The 22659-nt window shown below is 40.3% G+C and overlaps 1 protein-coding gene across 1 annotated transcript in view; it reads right to left on the bottom strand.

Annotated features, from left to right (window-relative positions):
- The window catches only part of astn1 (astrotactin 1), a 2716024-nt gene that overhangs the window by 1610413 nt on the left and 1082952 nt on the right, over positions 1-22659 (bottom strand). The window contains exon 6 of the mRNA XM_073063618.1: positions 5997-6143. Coding sequence (XP_072919719.1) covers positions 5997-6143 — 147 coding nt within the window. The remainder of the gene's footprint in view (positions 1-5996; positions 6144-22659) is intronic.

Here is a 22659-nt window from a genome sequence, read left to right as displayed (position 1 = left end):
AGTTACCCTTTCATCAACAATTACTCTTAAATACAAGTCTTTTTCAGATATTTTCAGTCTGTTTGATAAATGTCATCATGATTAGTGGTTGGGGAAAGAGCACATAAAGCAAAAGTTGCTTGAAGTAATGAATAATAAATATGTTACCATCAATGTTTATTTATCAGTTATGGATTTGCAACCTCCTTATTAAGTAATGCAACTAGGCCTAATAAAGAAGCTCATAAATGATGAAACTAGATGAAAGGGATAAACATCATATGTTTTCTTAATCCAGTTAAACTTTTCAAACCACTGTTCCTTTGTCAACTCTCTATCATGCTGCCTTTCTTTTCTTCCTTAGTTTTGTGGCTATCTGGAGAAGAATTTCAGAGTTGAATACTTCGATAATAAATTAACCTTTGAACTTTTGAATAGCATTCCAGCATTCAGAGTTCAATTCCAGTGCCATTCTGTAAGGAGTCTCTGTACATCCTCCCTGTGGAATATTTGCTCATTATAGATTGTCCCATGATTAGGGTAGAGTTAAATGGGTTTGACTGGGTCCCACTGGGGCAGCACAGCTCAAAGGGTCGGAAGAGCCTACTCCGTTCTGTATCATTAAAATAAAATTAAAAATAATAAAATTAAATTTTAAAAAAGCAACAAAGCAATAAAAATATACTTTTGATAAGCGAGGTGTTTTGTATTCCTTTAGAGAAACGCACGCACTGGATTAGTTATAAAAACCACTGCAATAAATTCATCCAATTTCAATATGTTAAATGCTTTGGAGTCATGTTATGTAAACACTTAGAACAGTCATTCACAGGAAAGAGCCAATATATGCACACAGGCACACAGTTGGAGATGTCTTACCTTGTTTAATGCCAGATAAATGTGTGAAAAAAAGGAACATTTTACCGCAATTTGAACAGTATGACAAAGATTTTGAATGTGTTTAAATTGTAAGTCAGGTATATTTATCCCGATGGATGGTTTAATTGAAGTTCTACTATTTTGTTCCTTTTGATAAGAAAGGGGACCGTTTTTAAATTTAAATTAATATCTGTTTTGAGGAAACATTGCCTGCTCATTCAAGGATTGCTATGTGAAGGGTTTTTGTTAGCCTGAACTGTTAGGGTCTCACAGAAAATCAGATTTAAAAAATCTTGCCGCTGGATGCCTGCTCAACTTTGAGACATACTTTTGCACAGTCATGCACTTAGCTTTATGAAGAAGACATGAATATAACCAAATTTAAAACCATCCTATCCCAATTTGGACCTCATTTGACAATTTATACCATTGTAAATGTCTACATAATTAGACAGCAAGTGCTGCCAGATAGGCAGATTTTCCAGACTACTGAATGTCACACATATTACCACAATACATTTTGTATTTCCTTTTACTTAGCCGTTACACAGCTGAATAATAACTAACCAGTGACAAACTTAGTGGGAGCAATAGGAATGTAGGATATGTTCAAAGGTAGTGTGGGAAACAGGGCCCTGGAGTGTTCAAAGGTAGTGTGTGAAACAGGGCCCTGGAGTGTTCAAAGGTAGTGTGTGAAACAGGGCCCTGGAGTGTTCAAAGGTAGTGTGTGAAACAGGGCCCTGGAGTGTTCAAAGGTAATGTGTGAAACAGGGTCCTGGAGTGTTGAAAGGTAGTGTGGGAAACAGGGCCCTGGAGTGTTGAAAGGTAGTGTGGGAAACAGGGCCCCAGGGTGTTCAAAGGCAGTGTGGGAAACAGGGCCCTGGAGTGTTCAAAGGTAGTGTGGGAAACAGGGCCCTGGAGTGTTGAAAGGTAGTGTGGGAAATAGGGCCCTGGAGTGTTGAAAGGCAGTGTGGGAAACAGGGCCCTGGAGTGTTCAAAGGTAGTGTGGGAAACAGGGCCCCAGGGTGTTCAAAGGTAGTGTGGGAAACAGGGCCCCAGGGTGTTCAAAGGCAGTGTGGGAAAGAGGACAGCAAAATCTGTAAAGGAAATGTGGAAAACTACATTTAGTGAGCTAGATGCCAAACTATTGGAATTTCCAAACAATGATATACCAGATATTGGAGTGTTACTGTATTATTTCCCAATTGGATAACAGCTCCAGTCTCTAATTCCACTTACTATTGAATTGCTCTGCAACTACAGATTATAGAATTCAAAATTCAGCAGGAAAACAATTTAAAGAATCTCTGATTTACATGTACATGTTTGAGTGTTAATTGAATTAGTCCTGCTATCAGTCATAGAGACAAAACCAAGAATCAGAACAGCCCAAGAATGAATATTTTATGGTGAGAACTAGTTAATATCAAATACTCGAAGTAAATATGACTGATGTTTCTTCTGCTGGATGAATACATGCTATTTTAGCATAATCCTACACAAGTAGGACTGATCAAGGATAATAAATATTAGGAAATGAACAAAGAAAGGAAGCTCTTGGACTGAGACCATTTGTGTAAAATCTAAGTAAAGCTCCTGAACTTCTGGGAAGTCTGATTAAATAAGAAATGCCTGCACAGCAAATCAATGAGTATCTTTGTTGAACAGACAAATTGATGTTCCAGCTAATTGTAAATTGCAGCTGATTTAATTGGAATTAACAGCCAATATCTAAGCAGTACATGCCAGTGAGATCGGAAAATAACAGACAAGGTGAGAAGCAATCAGAAAGAAGCAGACCCATGTTACTACCAAATTGGGCATCCCAGAGGTGCTGTATAAATGCAATTTGTTGTTCCTCAATGGAAGAATGTTAGCTTATGTAAAGGAATGTTTTTGAAACATTGGGATGTGAGCCTATAGTGTTTAAACAGTAAATAGACAAAAGCTGTTACAGAGGATAACATAAGTGGGAATCTTGAGGAAACAGGGAAAAGGAGAAAGAAGTACAGCAAAATACAGCAAGTCAGAAATGAACATATTAAAGTAATCCCATTTTTTGGGTAGCAGGATGGAGATAGGTCTCTACTAAAGGAGTGTAAAGTGCTCCTTCCCTCTGCTAGCCTGCAGATCACTTTCGGACAAGTCCCTGATCAGGGTCACGTGGAGCTTTGGGAACAGGTGGTGAATGGTCGTATGAGCAGCTGGTGCATATCACATCTCCTGGTTTCACCAGATGCCCACTCACTTGAGAAGTATTCACTGCAATTTTTACTTCCATTTTGTTTTTAATAATGTTCATTATTATTTCTTTTCTGTGATTCAATGGGTGCTTAATGAGTCAAGTCTGCATGACAAATGAAAGTCCAGACAAAATGTACATGAAAATTTAAGCTGTCTGAATCATGAACCCATCTGCAACTGCATATTGAAAGACCTATCCTCATTGATTAATTCCATGGCCCTGAAGACCTTCAGTTAACAAACATCCATCAGTCTCAGATTTCAGATAACCAAATGATCAAGCATCAGCGTTGATATACAGAAAAGTCCAATCACAAACTCTCTTCTTATCAAAAATGCTTCCTAATACCACCGAAAAACCTGGCTCCGGATTTTGAGCTGTTCTCCGTACTCCCAAAACAGTGGAGATGGTCGTCTTCTCTCTAGCCCGTCAATTATCTGAATTTGATAAAATCTTTGAACAAATCAGCTTTTAAACTTCTAAATCCCTGGGGATATAACCAAAGTTTGTCTAATGTCTACTTGCAATATAACTCTTGGAGTACTGGTTTCAATCTAGTAAATCTATCCCACACTTCCTTTGAGGCAAATAGATCCTGCCGAAGGTGAGAAGAGTAAGACTGTTCATGGCACTCCAGGTGTACTTGCACAGTATTCCCTTTAGACCTTGAATTGCCATCCTAAGGATATAGCGGCCACCATTCCAGAAGCCTTTTTGATTATCTTCATTGATATTTTGATGACTGATGTACAGAAACCCAAAAGTCACTCTGTATCTCCACTGGTTTTAGATTTCTATCACAAAGGAAGCAATCTTTTCTATCCTTCTGACATCTGATTTTTTTGAGGTCATTGCTACGAATGTTAATCAACATTATAGTAAATTTGCTATTAATCTAGATCAGTAACTTAACTGCTTTGCCATCCAATCAATTATTAATTTCCTTTTGCAGAATGTTCTCAGCTGAGCTCGACGTTGAGATTTTGCAATCTACTGTTCATTTGAAATGTTGACGAAGTATATTCTTTAAAGTCAAAATGGCACTTAGTGGGACGGGTGCTTCCCATCCACTGGAGTCCATGCTTTGTGATCAGCCTCTTCCAGAGGGAACAGCAAATAAGTTAATTGCAAAAACATCCATGCTGAACAACCCTCTGAGAGATTTCTGCTGCTTCAGCCTTTAAGTGATTCCAGCTGAGTGCGAGAGCCAATTTCTAATTGTTGTTTGATTTACCCCAGTGGAGAACATCTTTGTCTGGCAACTTATTATGAAGGCTTTAACAAGTGGTGGCAGATTTATTTGCAAATAAATTATTTGATATTATATGGATAATTGAAAACAAAGTATTACTGGGAAGGAAAATGAAAGTTATTTCAACACTGCTTCCATTTTGTCTTTAGACAACCACAAGCAATAATGCTATCCAGCCTTTGTTCTATAAAATCATGTGTTTTATAATATCAGGTTGCGATGTACGAGGGGTGATAGCTAAGTTCGCTGCCTAAGGTAGAAGGAGATGAGTTATTAACTTTAAACTTTCTGCATTATCACTCAAAGAGTTGAACTGCGCGTGCATGTAACAAGAGCTGTATAACTCATCTCCTTCTATCTTAGGCCATGAACTTATCAATCTCTCCTGCTGTAGACCACCTGGCGGTCCAAGACGTTCTTGTTACAACTCCCCAATATATTCCCAGTTGAGTTAAATGGCAGAAAACCTAAGACCCTGAAAGGCATGAAATTTCAGATACCAAAGAATCATTTTCAGGAACATGATTTCATATCAATACATTAATAGCAATATTCAGGAACTTGTATCAGTTAAACAATTATGTTTACTGAGAGACCACAGCAAGGAAACAGATCAGAAAGAACAAGAGGACATGTGTTCACATTATCTCTGTTTAGCAGTAAGTTGTTAGGTAGTCCTTCAGCTACAGAGCTGGAATATATAGCCAGCTAGTATGTTCCATATTGACTGCAGGCCATCACAAGAGGTGGACAGGTACTTGACTGGAGGGGTAGATGGAGACTGCATCATGCAGTTTCATCTGTCTGATCTCCCAGGGCAATCTCAGTCACATGAGGGATTCAGAGCAATATTTTCTGTTATGTTTTCTTTTCCTATTAGTTCTGGGTTCCATGCCACTCCTAGGAATTACGTGGCTGTGGGTGATGTAGGATCAGAAGGGGCAGTTCAATGAAAGGAAGCAGCACCGAAAGAACAACATCTACTTTATTGCTAGTCTTCCTTTGCTGATTACAGAAAGAATGCATATTGAAGATTGCTTTTTCAAAGCCAAATCATGGTCTTGGTGAAATACATTCTGTAAAACTAGTAATTTATTCCATACTATTTTTTGAGATTTAAGGACTCTTATTTAACATAGAATACCTTGAAAACTGTGTAACCCCAATTTTGAATTATTTGCTAATGAGGATTAGTGTTTGGATAGATTCGATCAGAGAGTAATTATAGAACAAATTTCTGTCTCTTCATTAAAGAAGCAGAAATTTGCTACTATTTGTGTAGGATTTGTTGTCAATAACTTTCTAATGGATTTGCAACACATAATAAATGCAGGGGATAGATAAAGGTTCTATTTCACTCTCCATTTGATAAATTAATTAGTTGCTTTATTTACTGTGGTTGTGAAATAGCTTTTGTTAATAATCCAAGTGCAAGCAGACACTTGGTTTCTATTTCTAAATAGACATTTTTGCAGCTCCAAGTAATGTTATTACTTTAAAATAAACATATCCATTCCCCATTCCTTTAACAATATTTTCTCATTGATAAATATTGCTGAGATAACCTTTTCACCAATAATAGATCTGCCTCTCTCATCAACCGCTAAAGTAGTCCATCAGCAATTGATCTGATTTACTTACCGTCTGCAATAAGATGCTCAGGAACGTGAAGAATAACTTTGACAGACAAAGGACAGGTCACATGAGAGCCATAAACCAACCCAATTACACAACCTGTCACACTTATCAGTGTAAGGGTGGTTTTGTTGATGGGGCTGCGGGGAGAACCTGTAAACCAACAGACAAAGAAAAAAGCATGTTAGTTCTTGATATAAAGAAAACTTTCATTATTTTCTAATATCAGAAAAACAAGGGATATATTTTTCTCTGGTGCACTAATGGTAGCAAGCAATGGAAGTTTCCATACATGGGTATGTGAAAGAATGTGACACAGAAATTCATACGTAAAGCTCTGAATCAATCTGTTTTCTTATCTACAGTCTTTACTAGTTTACAGGAACTTACCACTGAGAACAACACCTTGGAAAAGCAACTGAAGGCTCATTCAGGTGCTTTCTTGTGACATTCCTGGGAGATGATCATCTCACCTCTTCCCCAGATTGAAATAGGATGATTAAGTAACCAGCTGGCAAATTGAATTGTGTTCTCAAATTTTCCACTGACTCCAAGTATTCAATCATTGTCCAATGGAAGTAAAACAACTTGAGGTGGAAGAATAAAAGTGCTGGCAGTCTGTGGACAGGGCCTGTGCTAAGTTAAAGCACCTTTCAGATGGCCACGGATGGGATTTTAAGTTCAGTTAAAACAGTGGTTCCTTACTTGGGGTCTACCAATCCCTTGCTTAATAGTATTGTTTCATGGCATAAGAAAGTTGGGAACCCCTGCATTACAAAGCTTAAGACAAATGTTTGGAAGTCATAAAGCTATTAGAAATAAGCTGGTGAGATGATGCTCGAGTTAATAAAACAAATGGAGGAGAGAAAGAGGACAATAAGAGAGGAGGAGAATAATATAACTGAAGTAATACATAGCCGACAGATCAGAAAGACAGTGGATTTTAATAAGTACATTTCTGTTAGTCTCATGCTCATTATTATACTATTAATTATTTGTTTACAAGGAATATAGAGATAAAAGCTTAGCATGAAAATATGGATGAAATAATGTATCGTAGCACAATTACTCATATTAAAAGAGCCATCAGGACCATCACAGAGACTGCTGATTGAGCCTCCAGATGGCTATGGATCAAGGGGTATAACCTGTGGACCAGGGCTGGGTCACTTGGTTGAGAGTGTCTAGTGTAGAAAGACCCGAAACACCTAGTGACTGCAGGTTACATCACTGATGATGTGTCCCAGCACATCCTAGGATGCAACTCAGCATCATTATTAGTTTTTTATTGTCACAGATACCAAGATACAGTTAAAACTTTTGTATGCGTTCTATCCAATCAGATCATGTCATACATAAATACATTGAGGCAGATAAATGAAAAAGGTATTGCAGATGGAGTATTACACTTACAAAGAGAGTGCAGTGCAAGAAGGTAAATACATTGGGGTAGAGATTGCAAAATGAAGAGTTCATCCTTATCAGAAGTTCAGGAGTCTGAGGATGGAGGCTGTCCTTGAATCTGAAGGTATACAGTATGGTCTCAAAGTTTGTATCTTCTGCCCAAAGGGAGAGTCAAGAAGGTAGAATGGCCAGTGTGGGAGTATCCTTGATTATGATCACTGCTTTTCCACTGCAGTGTGAGTAAGAGAGGGAGACTATTTCAAGTTCCTGGGTGTCAATACATCTGAGCATCTAACCTAGACCAAAACCTATCGAGGCAACAATATAGAAGGCAAAACAGTGGCTATATTCCATTAGGAGTCTGCAGAAATGTTCATTTATAACCCAAAACACTGGAAAACCTCTACAGATGTACCATGGAGAGCATTCACTGGCTGCATCTCCGTCTGGTATGGGTGGAGGGGGTGGGGTGGAGGATTGTGAGATGCTACAGTTGTATTATACAGTTGTACAGGGATATTGGAAACTTGGTTCTGAAAAAGAGGGAGATCTATAATAAATATAGGCAGCATGGAGTAAATGAGGTGCTCAAGAAATATAAAGAATGTAAAAAGAATCTTAAGAAAGAAATTAGAAAAGCTAAAAGAAGATATGAGGTTGCTTTGGCAAGTAAGGTAAAAATAAATCCAAAGGGTTTCTACAGTTATGTTAAGAGCAAAAGGATAGTGAGGGATAAAATTGGTCCCTTAGAGAATCAGAGTGGACAGCTATGTGTGGAGCCGAAAGAAATGGGGGAGATTTTGAACAATTTCTTTTCTTTGGAGAAGGAGAAGAATGTTGAATTGTGTAAGGTAAGGGAAACAAGTAGGGAAGTTATGGAAACTATGACAATTAAAGAGGAGGAATTACTGGCACTTTTAAGGAATATAAAAGTGGATAAATCTCCAGATCCTGACAGGATATTCCCTAAGACCTTGAGGGAAGTTGGTGTAGGAATAGCAGGGGCTCTGACAGAAATATTTCAAATGTCATTAGAGATGGGGATGGTGCCGGAGGTTTGGCATATTGCTCATGTGGTTCCATTGTTTAAAAAGGGTTCTAAGAGTAAACCTAGCAATTATAGGCCTGTCAGTTTGACGTCAGTAGTGGGTAAATTAATGGAAGGTATTCTTAGAGATGGTATATAATTATTTGGATAGACAGGGTCTGATTAGGAATAGTCAGCATGGATTTGTACGTGGAAGGTCATGTTTGACAAATCTTAGTGAATTTTTTGAAGAGGTTACGAGGAAAGTTGATGAGGGTAAAGCAGTGGATGTTGTCTATATGGACTTCAGTAAGGCTTTTGACAAGGTTCCACACGGAAGGTTAGTTAGGAAGGTTCAATTGTTAGGTATTAATATTGAAGTAGTAAAATGGATTCAACAGTGGCTAGATGGGAGATGCCAGAGAGTAGTTGTGGATAACTGTTTGTCAGGTTGGAGGCCGGTGACTAGTGGTGTGCCTCAGGGATCTGTATTGGGTCCAATGTTGTTTGTCATATACATTAATGATCTGGATGATGGGGTGGTAAATTGGATTAGTAAGTATGCAGATGATACTAAGGTAGGTGGCATTGTGGATAATGAAGTAGGTTTTCAAAGCTTGCAGAGTGATTTAGGCCAGTTAGAAGAGTGGGCTGAACGATGGCAAATGGAGTTTAATGCAGATAAGTGTGAGGTGCTACATTTTGGGAGGAATAATCCAAATAGGACATACATCGTAAATGGTAAGGCATTGAAGAATGCAGTAGAACGGAGTGATCGAGGAATAATGGTGCATAGTTCCCTGAAGGTGGAATCTCATGTGGATAGGGTGGTGAAGAAAGCTTTTGGTATGCTGGCCTTTATAAATCAGAGCATTAAGTATAGGAGTTGGGATGTAATGTTAAAATTGTACACGGCATTGGTAAGGCCAAATTTGAAGTATTGTGTACAGTTCTGGTCACTGAATTATAGGAAAGATATCAACAAAATAGAGAGAGTACAGAGAAGATTTACTAGAATGTTACCAGGGTTTCAGCACCTAAGTTACAGGGAAAGGCTGAATAAGTTAGGTCTTTATTCTTTGGAGCATAGAAGGTTGAGGGGGTCTTGATAGAGGTATTTAAAATAATGAGGGGGATAAATCGAGTTGACATGGATAGGCTTTTTCCATTGAGAGTAGGGGAGATTCAAACAAGAGGACATGATTTGAGAGTTAGGGGGCAAAAGTTTAAGGGTAACACGAGGGGGAAATTTTTTTACTCAGAGAGTGGTAGCTGTGTGGAACGAGCTTCCAGTAGAAGTGGTAGAGGCAGTTTCGGTATTGTCATTTAAAGTAAAATTGGATAGGTATATGGACAGGAAAGGAATGGAGGGTTATGGGCTGAGTGTGGGCCAGTGGGACTAGGTGAGTGTAAGCATCGGCATGGAATAGAAGGGCCGAAATGGCCTGTTTCCGTGCTGTAATTGTTACATGGTTATATGGTTAAAATTAGTCATCTCTATCATGGGTACTAGCTTCCGTAGTATCCAAGACATCTTCAAGGAGTGGTGCCTCAGAAAGCTGGTTCCATCATTAAGGACCCCCAGTATCCAGGACATGCCTCCTTTTCATTGTAACTATCAGGAAGGTGGTACAAAAGCCTGAAGGTGCACACTCACTGATTCAGAAACACCTTCTACCCTTCTGCCAGCCAATTTCGAAATGGATGTTGAACCATTGAATACTACCTCACTACTTTTTTATTTCTGTTTTTGCACTACTTATTTTAATTTAACAATTTGATATACATATATATACTTACTGTAATTTAGTTCTTTTTCCTATTTTTATCATGAATTGCACTAAACTGCTATCACAAAGTTAGCCACTTTCACAACATATGCCGGTGATTTTAAACCTGATTCTGATTCATTATAGAGGAGGTAAGTTTGCATGACAGATGGCTTTTGTTCACAATGATGCAATTTCCCGCAGGCTTCAGCACAGCGCTTGCCATATCAGGCTGAGGTGCACTCACATAGGATGCTTTCAGTGGTGTATCTGTAGAAGTTGTCAAGAGTCACTGGGGAGCACACCAAATACCCTTGTCCTCCTGAGAACAGTATTCTTCTTTGGTATGGCATCCTCAAGGCTGGATCAGGATAAACTAGTGGTGAAATTTACACCTAGCAACCATCTCAACCTCAGCATACACATCAATAAAGATGTGTGAGTGTCCTTGTAACAGAAAATGAGTAGGCAGCATTACACAATGCAAAACCCATCAAAATGAAGTCATTGCAACAATACAGAATGCACCAGAATTTGCAACACATCACTATAATGACAGGTATTCTGTAAAGCTGGTTAAGGACACTCAAAATCACAATGAACATCATATACTTTATACTCCAGAAAGTGATCAATTATTTTGGAGCATTCTTGTTTTGACTTTGGGTTTAGAATACGCGTTGGTCATTCAAGCTAACTTAAGTTAATGCAATTCACACTCGCCTAATGATATATAAAGCACCAGAAATTAAGAACACTACAGAAAGATGTAACCAAGAAAATCTAATGATAACCTCTCCAAAAACATACATCACAAGCATGCCTGACTTGTAAAATGGGGGATTTGGTAGGAAGCTGGAATTTTATCAATGAGTCACGGAGGTGTGAAAATTCATATTCTGAGCACGTGATCATCTTGCAATAAACTGCTAAGCATCTCACAGTGAGAGTGTCCCAGAATATGCTTGATACTCAGATGAGTAACATTAAACACGTTAATGTTTAGTTAGGCAAACATTACATTTTCAATCAGCTCCAATCATCTATTAATCTGTTTGCTTAATGGCAAAGTGCCAATAAGACATTCTAATGCATCATTTAGATTGAACAACTGGTATTAATACTTTTTCACATACTAGAGTTGCTGCCTTTTGGTGCTCCAGACAGGAGACTCAATTCTGGATTTGTACAACTAATCCAAGAGAGAATAACCACATGAAATTGGATTGACCTTGCATATTGCTCCTCAACTATTACATCAAATACTCCTAGAGGAATAGCAGAGAAAACCATACAATAATGAACTTTAATAGTAAAGTGATGCTATTTTTGAGATAGAGTCTTGGTTCCCTGAGAAAAACAAATTACACAAAGTGATCAATAGCTTAACAGTGATTGCTGTAAGACCTCATCAAGTGTACGAGGCCATTGGTAGTGAATTCCTTTTATTATGGATCTGATAAGCGATCTTCATAATTTCACAGCACCCATTAAATTCTTTTCTCCTCGCCCTCTTATCAAAAGAAAAACACTGAGGAGAATGTCTAGTGGGATTGGCATAGCCCTTGATTACCTCTTATTGTGAATGCTGATTTGGTGGTGATAGCCAAAACCTTTCAGCATGACACCCTCAAACGGACAGCCAGGAACAAATGCAAAAGCATCCAGAGTAGTCCTGATGCAGGCCTTCGACCCGAAGTATTGACAGTTCCTTTCCTCCCACAGATGCTGTTTGGCCCACCAAGTTCCTGCAGCAGATTGTTTGTTGCAAAGTTCTGAGGCTTCCTGCCAGTAGTGGCAATCTGCTGCTGAGATTGTTACCAGCTGCTCAAAATTTCAGTCGACTAGAAGCTCCAAAACTCACTTTCACGAGTCTCAAATGGTTGTGGCGGCAGCTGCTCATCATACTTCTCATTCTTAGTTAATTCTTGTGCATTGAGAGCACAAATCTTTGAAAGTTAGCTTGCAGTGCCATGGTTCCTCTTTCTATTCTAATTAGATGTAAAAGGTTGCTGTACTGACTACAGCAAGGACACAAATTGAGTAAGGAGTGGGGAAGAATGATTTTTGCCAAAGGAAAAATGTGCCAAATAGATTTTGAGTTTAGTTTTAAACCCGAACAGCACTACCAGCCTTATTTTACTGCCATGAGTATGCATCGTTTAGTGTAGACATTCAGAACACAGTGTTTTATTCAGAAAAGACCAAGGACTGGGAGAATTCCTCAAAACTAGTCTGAAGGCAATTGGTAGGGATGTTATAAGGTGCAGGAAATTCAAAATGTTACATTCATATTGAGATCTTCAGTGGATGGGGATTTGGCTTTAAGGAGCATATTCAATAATCAGTCATAAAACAATCTGGGAAATTGCTGAAGTAGACTCTTTCCAAAGAGGAAAATCTAATCTGGCTGATTACTCCACAATTGTCCATTGTCAACTATAAAAAATTGATGGGAGGTGATATCAGTGCTATCAAATAGCATGCATTCATCATTTGGGAGGCTCAACGCTGTAACAATTAGTGCTGTTCCTTTACAGTTTATGAAGATCGAAGTGCCAAAAGCTTTCTTTACAACCCTATCTACCCGTGACGTCACTTTCAAGGGGTTATGGACCTGTATTCCCAGATCTCTCTATTTTACCGTGCTGTTCAGTGCTCTACTGCTCACCATGTAAATCCTTCTCTGGTTGGTCCTCCCAAAGTTCAACAGCTCACGCTTGTCTGCATTAAATTCCATCTGCTATTTTGCAGCCCATTTTTTCCAACTGGTCCAGATTCTTCGGCATGCCATGATAGCCTTCGCTGTCCACTACATCCTCAATCTTGGTGTCATTCATAAATCTGCTAATCCAGTTTACCACATTATCATCCAACTCATTGATATAGATGACAAACAACAACAGACCAGCCCAAACCTCAGTGAAAAACCACTAGTTACAAGCCTGCAGTTAGAGAGGCAACATCTACAACCACTCTCTGGCTTCTTGCACAAAGCCAATCTCTAAATCCAATATGCAGCTTGAATGCCAAGTGACTGAACCTTTTTGACCAATGTCCCTCGCCAGACCTTGTCAAAGGCCTTGCTAAAGTCCACGTAGACAAGATCCACTACCTTGCCTCCATCAACTGTCCTGGTAACTTGATAGAAAAGCTCTATAAGATGGGTCAGACATGACCTATCACGCACAAAGCCTTTCTAAATCAGTACCTGTCTATCCAAAAATTAATATATCCGATCCCTTAGAATATCTTCCAATAACTTTTCTCTACTAATTCCTCACTCACTTTATAACTCAATTTATAACACCATGGCTTATTCTTAGAGACTTCCTTAAAAAATGTAACAACATTAGCTATCTTCCAAACCTCTGGCACCTCACCCATGGTTAAGGATGTTTTAAGTACTTCTGCTAGGTTCCCTAGAATTTCTTACAATTTCTTATAGCCTCTTATAGTGTTTGAGAGAGCATATTGTCCTGAGGATTTGTCTACCCTAATTTAGCTCAAGACAGCAAACACCTTCTCCTTTGTAATCTGTATCAGGACCATGACCTCACTGCTCCATTGTCTCACATCTGTAGATTCTGTATCCATCTCCCAAGTATAACCATATAACAATTACAGCACAGAAACAGGCCATCTCGGCCCTTTTAGTCCATGCCGAACGCTTACTCTCACCTAGTCCCACTGACCTGCACTCAGCCCATAACCTTCCATTCCTTTCCTGTCCATATACCTATCCAATTTTACTTTAAATGACAATACCGAACCTGCCTCTACTGCTTCTACTGGAAGCTCGTTCCACCCAACTACCACTCTCTGAGTAAAGAAATTCCCCCTCGTGTTACCCCTAAACTTTTGCCCCCTAACTCTCAACTCATGTCCTCTTGTTTGAATCTCCCCTACTCTCAATGGAAAAAGCCTATCCACGTCAACTCGATCTATCCCCCCTCATAAATTTAAATACCTTTATCAAGTACATACAGATGACAAAAAATTCCATTTGGATTTTTCCCATCTCTTTCAGCTCCATTTATAAATTGCTTCTCTGATCTTCCAGAGGACCAATACTGTTCCTTGCTGTCCTTTTGCTCTTAATGTATCTGTAGATACCCTCAGGGTTCTCCTTCACCTTATCTACTAGAGCAAGTTCATGTCTTCTTTTAGCCCTCCTGATTTCTTTCTTAAGTGTTCTCCTTCATTCCTTTTACTCCGTAAGTACTTCATTTGTTCGTACCTGCCTATACCTGCAATGCACGTCCTTTTTCATAACCGAGGCCTTAATATCTTTCAAAAAACAAGGTTCCTTAATACTGTTATCCTTGCCTTTTATTCTGATAGGGACATACAAGTTCTATACTCTCAAAATGTCACTTATGAAGACCTCTTAATTACCAAGTACACCTTAGCAGAAAACAACCTGTCCCAGTCCATGGTTGCCATATCTTTTCTGATATCATCAAAATTGGTCTTTTTCCATTTTAGGATCTCAAACTGAGGTCTAGACCTACCCTTTTCCATTATTACCTTGTAATGAATGGTATTATAATCACTAGGTGCAAACAGTTTCCCTACACAAATTTTGTCACCTGCCCTGTCTCCTTCTCTACTAGGAGATCTAGTATCACACTCTCTCTAGTTGGGACCCTATGTACTGATTAAGGAAACTTTCCTAAACACACTTAGAACCATAGAACCATAGAACACTACAGCACAGTACAGGCCCTTCAGCCCTCCATGTTATGCCGACCCATATAATCCTTATAAAAAAGTACTAAACCCACACTACCCCATAACCTTCCATTTTCCTTTCATCCATGTGCCTGTCCAAGAGGCTCTTAAATACCTCTAATGTTTTAGCCTCCACCACCATCCCTGGCAAGTCATTCCAGAGACTCATAACCCTCTGTGTAAAAAAACTTACCCTTGATGTCTCCCCTAAACTTCCCTCCCTTAATTTTGTACAAATGCCCTCTGGTGTTTGCTATTGGTGCCCTGGGAAACAGGTACTGACTAGCCACCCTATCTATGCCTCTCATAATCTTGTAGACCTCTATCAAGTCCCCTCTCATTCTTCTACGCTCCAAAGAGAGAAGTCCCAGCTCTGCTAACCTTGCTTCATATGACTTGTTCTCCAATCCAGGCAACATCCTGGTAAATCTCCTCTGCACCCTCTCCATAGCTTCCACATCCTTCCTATAATGAGGTGACCAGAATTGAATACAATACTCTAAGTGCGGTCTCACCAGAGATTTGTTGAGTTGCAACATGACCTCTTTCCTCTTGAACTCAATCCCCCTGTTTATAAAGCCTAGCATCCCATTGGCCTTCTTAACTACCCTATCAACCTGTGCAGCGACCTTGAGGGATGTATGGATTTGAACCCCAAGGTCCCTTTGTTCATCCACACTTTTAAGTAATTGAACATTAATCCTGTACTCAGTCTTCTGGTTTGTTCTTCCAAAATGCATCACCTCACACTTGTCCGGATTGAACTCCATTTGCCATTTTTCTACCCAACTCTGCAGCCTGTCTATATCCTCTTGTAACCTTCGCCCACCTGCAGCTCCATCCACAACTCCTCCAATCTTCATGTCATCCGCAAACTTACTCACCCATCCTTCATCCAGGTCATTTATAAAAATCACAAATAGCAGGGGTCCCAGGACAGATCCCTGCAGCACTCCACTAGTCACTGACCTCCAGGCAGAATACTTTCCTTCCACAACTACCCTCTGCTTTCTTCCTTTAAGCCAATTTTTTCTCCAAACAGCCAAGGTTCCACTTATCCCATGCCTCATGACTTTCTGGATGAGTCTCTCATGAGGGACCTTGTCAAATGCTTTGCTAAAGTCCATGTAAACCACATCTACCGCCTTACCCTTATCAATTTCTTTTGTTACCTCTTCAAAAAACTCAATCAGGCTCATGAGGCACAATCTTCCCTTCACAAAGCCAAGTTGACATTTGACAAACTCTTTCCCTTCTAGCCCTTTACAGTATGTGAGTCCCAGTCAGTATGTGAAAAGTTAAAACTACCTACTGTCACAACCTCATGTTTCTTGCAATGATCTGGATCCTCTCTACAAATTTGCTGATCTAAACCTCAGGGACTGTTGAATGGTCTACAATAGAATATGGTCATCCCTTTCTTACTCAAAGTTCCAAGTAAATTTATTACCAAAGTACATAGATGTCACCTTGTACAGCCATGTGTTCCATAGAATAATAACCACAACAGGATCAATGAAAGACTGCGCCAACTTGGGCATTCAACCAATGTGCAAAACACAATAAACTGTGTAAGTACAAAAATAAGTAAATAAGCAACAAATATTGAGAATATGAGATGAAGAGTCCTTGCAAGTGGGTCCATATGTTGTTGAGACATTTGAGTGATAGGACAACTGAAATTGAGTGAAGTTATCCCCTTTGGTTCAAGAACTTGATGGTTGAGAGGTAATAATTGTTTCTGCACTTGATGGTGTGAGCCTTGAGGCTCCTGTACCTTTATCCTGATTACAGCAGCGAGAAGAGAGCATGGCCTGGGGAAATATGCCTCAGTTTTATCCATAAAGCCTCACCAGTCTATTCTGAGTGAGCACTGCCATGACCTTTTCCTTGACTAGTAATGCCACCAGTCCCCCTATAATCCTTCCCACTCTTTCATGTCCTAAACAATAGAACACTGGAGTTTTGAGCTGCCAGTTCTGCCCCTCCTGCAACCAAGTGTCACTAATGGCTACAATGATTCAATAATTCCAAGTGCTGAATCATGCCCTAAGCTCATCAGCCTTTCCAACAATACTTCTTCCACTGAAATATATGCAGCTCAGAACATTAGTCCAACCATGTTCAACTTCTTGATTCCTGCCTTTGTGTATAGACGTAACAACATATTTCTCCACAACCACTCCACTATCTATCCTGGTGCTCTGGTTTCTGGCTACACTCTAGTTTAAACCAGACTCTGTACCCACCTACCACCTCCATCCCCCCACCCTGTGCAGCACTAGCAAACCCTTCCAGCTAGGATATCAGTCTCCATCCAGCTCAGGTGCAAACCATCTCTTCTGTATAAGAGGTGAGCGGAATTAATGGGGAAGTGTTTCAATATAAGAACAAGTTAAACCAGGTAAAGAGGGGAGTGGCCTAGTGGAACGTCTCTTTAAGGAAAGAGCAACGGTCCCACAGGCTGTCTTGTGATGGATATGTCAAGGCACAGGCCATCATTCCCTCAAGGTTTTTTTTAAAGAGCTATGTGGACCAACCATTGCTCTGGGCCAAGAATTTTTACACAGCCAGAAAACTGCACAACACTTTGAATTTTTATTGTAATATGCATACCATGAACTTTTAGAATGAAAATTGAAAAATCACATAATTTTAATTTTATTTATTAATTAAAGGACATAATGAAATACAATACAACAAAGAAAATCTTTCATGTTTCATAAACTTTTTCTCATCTGTCTTTATTGCAAATCTATTGTCTTTCAATACTGTCCAGATTAATATTAGCATCCAGAAGAAAGATTCATCTTAATCCTCATTAGATTATCAAACTGTTCCTTTTCTAGTCCGTTTCTGGATTTACGTTTGATTGAATTCATAAGACTGAATCCATGCTTGCAGTCAACGCTAGAAGCTTGAAATGTTCCAATGATACCAACAAAAATTGACAGTACTTCAAATACCTTGTTTCTGAGCACATAGTTCCACATATGAGGGAGCATCTTAACTGAACCAGTCTTAACTCTCTCAAAAATAATGAGTTTGAAATCACAGTATTGCTGCTATATTTTTGAGGCAAATCTTTCATCGCTGAGTATTTTTCTGTCAGTCGCACAACGTTCTCTTTTCCAAGTACAAAATTGGTTGTGTTTGCAATAATAACAGGGTCAAAAGCTCACCGTTCTCATCGATGATTCTCAGGAAATCTATTATCTAATTGATTACACACACATTGAATGAGTCAAATAATAGGTACTGCATTAACGTCAGAACTTACAGATACAAGCAGATCTTTGAGTTTGCACTCCAAAAAACGGTATTGCCAAGATACTGTGACCATAATTTGTTAATTTTTGCTTTTGCGTTCTGCAGTGCTTCAACTGTATTCAAATAGCTTTTCTAAAGAAATTTACAAACAGATGTAGATCTTCTAAAACATCACTATAGACAGTTAATGCTACTTGATTATGTGGATTGGTCAAAATCTTCAGGCAGTAATTGCTGATTTAGATCATTACATTCATTAACAATAAACTACTGACTTCCATTCCATGTTTATTGCTACAATTTATAACAGAGTTGTAAGTTGAAACAGTGACAATGTGAATATGTTGATGGTCTAAAATTTTTCAAAGTAAATGTTGTGGTATGTCTATTATTTAGAAATGTTACATATTATATTAATTAACACATTAATTATGGGGTATTTCATAATTATATTGACATAAATTTCAAAATTATATTAACATTACATAAAATTCCTGCTGTACAGCAACAAAGGCTGTGTGTGTGGGAGTATTTCAGTTACTGTGCGGCTGCGCACAAGTGCAGCTTTGAGGGAACAGCGGGTCAGATGAAAATGCCGAGTGTGAAATGGTTGGAATAGTAAAACAGAAGCTGTTGAAATTGCAGAGAGTGACACAGGATGTAAGTGTAAATAAATCGATAAAGAAGACAAATAAGGCAAGGCAGGAAAGTCAGTTGAAATGTTGAAATTGAATTCATGCCAGGGGAAATGGTATCACGTGAGAGGTTACAATGAGAAAGACTGGACTTCAGAGTTTATTGAGAAGCAGAACTTAAAGGAGGATAGGAGAGCCTAAACTCCGAAACAGAACTTGATGAATTAAGATTTTGAAATTTCCTAAGGATCCACAGAAAGGATGGCAGTGAATATAGATCAGTAGCTGAAGGAGAAGATGTGCACTGACTGTAAATGAAAAGTGAGAGGACTCAAATGGAGAAGATGTGGCAGGAACATTGTAACATACCAAGCAACTGTTGGGCAATGGGTGTCAGGCTACCAAAATCCTCTGGGAATAAATAATGGTGGAAGCTACAACCAGACTGGAAGGAGGGGCAAGACAGGAGAGGCCATCATTTATTAGTCAGGTTTTCATCCAATAGCAAGAATGGTACAATTATCCATAACAATTCATGGGATTGGCCTTTATTCACAAACACGTGAGTAGATCAGTCCACTCGAAACAAGGATAAATATTGAAACAGACTATTATGAAGCATTGTGTGGCAGGGTGGAGATAGGTCTCTATCAAAGAAGTTGTAAGGCATTCCTTCCCTCTGCTAGCCTGCAGGTCACACTTGGGCAAGGTGTAGCACGTGAATCCATGGGAGCAGGTGGTGGGTGGTCACATCAGTGGCTAGTGCATATCACAAGTCCTAGTTATGTACTGAGGCCAGGCAGACAATCTCTGCAGAGTATTGATAATGCTGGAGTCACCCATCTTGTAAAAACACTGATCAGAAGAAGGCAATGGAAAACCAATACTGTAGAAAATTTGCCAGGGACAATCATGGTCATAGACCTGGACTGCCCACATCATACATCATAGCACCTAATAATGATGATGAACACTGTTCATAACACAGTCTAGTATCATTTACAACCCAGCTTCTCTTACTGGGCGTTTTTGTGAATCTCATTTGGAAAATCCAACATATGGTCTTCGTGGCAACCAGAGGTCACTGTCTGGCTTTTCCAATAAAATAGAGGCTGCAATAACTTTAGATTTTCTGTGATATTTAATGTAATTAATACTCAGTCACTGACATCTATGAATATGATACATTATCTAGCTTTACTTCAGGAAGTTTCCAGAGTGGATTTTTGAAAGCAGACTCACATCTGCACTCATTCACTGTGCAGCTGAGGGTAGTGTTTGAACAAGGCATTTAGTATGACCATAAACCTCAATAAAATGTGACTGAATATCAGCCTGGTAGTCAGACGCTGTTCATCTTCAGGCTGAACAAATTTCAAAAGATAGAGACATTGACATATTCTGGGTTGTTCTCATTTCTTTACTTCAAACAATAATACTTCCTTCAAAACTGTCAGGCATGAGCAATTTACTTCCTTCCCCAAGCACAGCGCAGCACCAATAATCCACCATTGGACGCATCTGCAATTCGAAATTATATGAGCACCACAGATAGAATCCAGTATGGGCATATCAATTTGAAAATAATTACCATTCTGTTATTTGAATTTATAATTTTCTGAGTTGATAATAAAGCTGAAAGGGAGTCATCCCTGATACTAAAATCTAAAACACATTATCAGTAGAAGCATTACAATTCCATTTTTTTTCAGCAAGCGTTCAAGATTATTGATTTTGTCATAAAACTACTTTAAGGCCCATTTCTCCACATTCATTTTATTGCTGTCATGTTGACTAGCTCCATAATATTAGCCATAGACTAGAGATCCAGTTTGCCAGCAGCTGAAGTGCAATAAATATGCCACATTCGATCACTCAAAGCATAACAAGCTCAAACAAATTTGTTTGTACAAGAATTAATACAACTAAAAGTAATGCTATGGATTAAATTGAACAGGGGTTATTATTGTTTACAACTTATTTATGCTAGAGGTTTTCCTGGAAATTCAAAAAGCTCCTATAAAAAGTTTACGTGATGATAAATCTTCACATAAAGCATCCATTATCAGAGATCATGACCACCCAGGCCATCCATCATCAGAGATGCCCATCACACAGACCATCCATCATCAGAGATCCCCACCGATGAGGTCATCCATCATCAGAGATCCCCACCACCCAGGCCATCCATCATCAGAGATGCCCATCACCCAGACCATCCATCATCAGAGATCCCCACCGATGAGGCCATCCATCATCAGAGATCCCCATCACCCAGGCCATCCATCATCAGAGATGCCCATCACCCAGACAATCCATCATCAGAGATCCCCACCACCCAGGCCATCCATCATCAGAGATGCCCATCACCCAGACCATCCATCATCAGAGATCCCCACCACCCAGGCCATCCATCATCAGAGATGCCCATCACCCAGACCATCCATCATCAGAGATCCCCACCGATGAGGCCATCCATCATCAGAGATCCCCATCACCCAGGCCATCCATCATCAGAGATCCCCATCACCCAGGCCATCCATCATCAGAGATGCCCATCACCCAGACCATCCATCATCAGAGATCCCCACCGACGAGGCCATCCATCATCAGAGATCCCCACCACCCAGGCCATCCATCATCAGAGATCCCCACCACCAAGGCCATCCATCATCAGAGATCTCCACCACCCAGACAATCAATCATCAGAGATCCCCACTGTCCAGTCCATCCATCATCAGAGATCCCTATCACCCAGGCCATCTATCATCAGAGATTCCCACTGCCCAGGCCATCCATCATCAGAGATACCCACCGCCCAGGCCATCCATCATCCGAGATCCCCACCACCCAGGCCATCCATCATCAGAGATCCCCACCACCAAGGCCATCTATCATCAGAGATCCCGACCGCCCAGGCCATCCATCATCAGAGATCCCCACTGCCCAGGCCATCCATCATCAGAGATCCCCACAACCCAGGCAATCCATCATCAGAGATCCCCACTGCCCAGGCCATCCATCATCAGAGATCCCCACCGATGAGGCCATCCATCATCAGAGATTCCCATCACCCAGGCCATCCATCATCAGAGATCCCCACCACCCAGGCCATCCATCATCAGAGATCCCCACCGCCAAGGCCATCCATCATCAGAGATCCCCACCACCCAGGCCATCCATCATCAGAGATCCCCACCGGCAAGGCCATCCATCATCAGAGATCACCACCACCCAGGCCATCTATCATTAGAGATTCCCACCGCCCAGGCCAGCCATCGTCAGAGATCCCCACCACCCAGGCCATCCATCATCAGAGATCCCCACCGTCAAGGCCATCCATCATCAGAGATCCCGACCGCCCAGGCCATCCATCATCAGAGATCTCCACTGCCCAGGCCATCCATCATCAGAGATCCCGACCGCCCAGGCCATCCATCATCAGAGATCCCCACCACCCAGGCCAGCTATCGTCAGAGATCCCCACCACCCAGGCCATCCATCATCAGAGATCCCCACCGCCCAGCCCATCAATCATCAGAGATCCCCACCACCCAGGCCATCTATCATTAGAGATTCCCACTGCCCAGGCCAGCTATCATTAGAGATTCCCACTGCCCAGGCCAGCTATCTTCAGAGATCCCCACCGCCCAGGCTATCCATCATTAGAGATCCCCACTGCCCAGGCCATCCATCATCAGAAATCCCGACTGCCCAGGCCATCCATCATCAGAGATCCCCACCACCCTGCCCATCCATCATCAGAAATCCCCACCACCCAGGCCATCCATCATCAGAGAACCCCACTACCCAGGCCATCCATCATCAGA

The sequence above is a fragment of the Hemitrygon akajei genome, chromosome 12, assembly GCF_048418815.1.
Source record: "Hemitrygon akajei chromosome 12, sHemAka1.3, whole genome shotgun sequence".
Lineage (NCBI taxonomy): Eukaryota > Metazoa > Chordata > Chondrichthyes > Myliobatiformes > Dasyatidae > Hemitrygon > Hemitrygon akajei.
The sequence above is the reverse complement of the archived record's forward strand: the minus strand, read 5'-3'. Positions and strand labels throughout refer to the sequence as shown.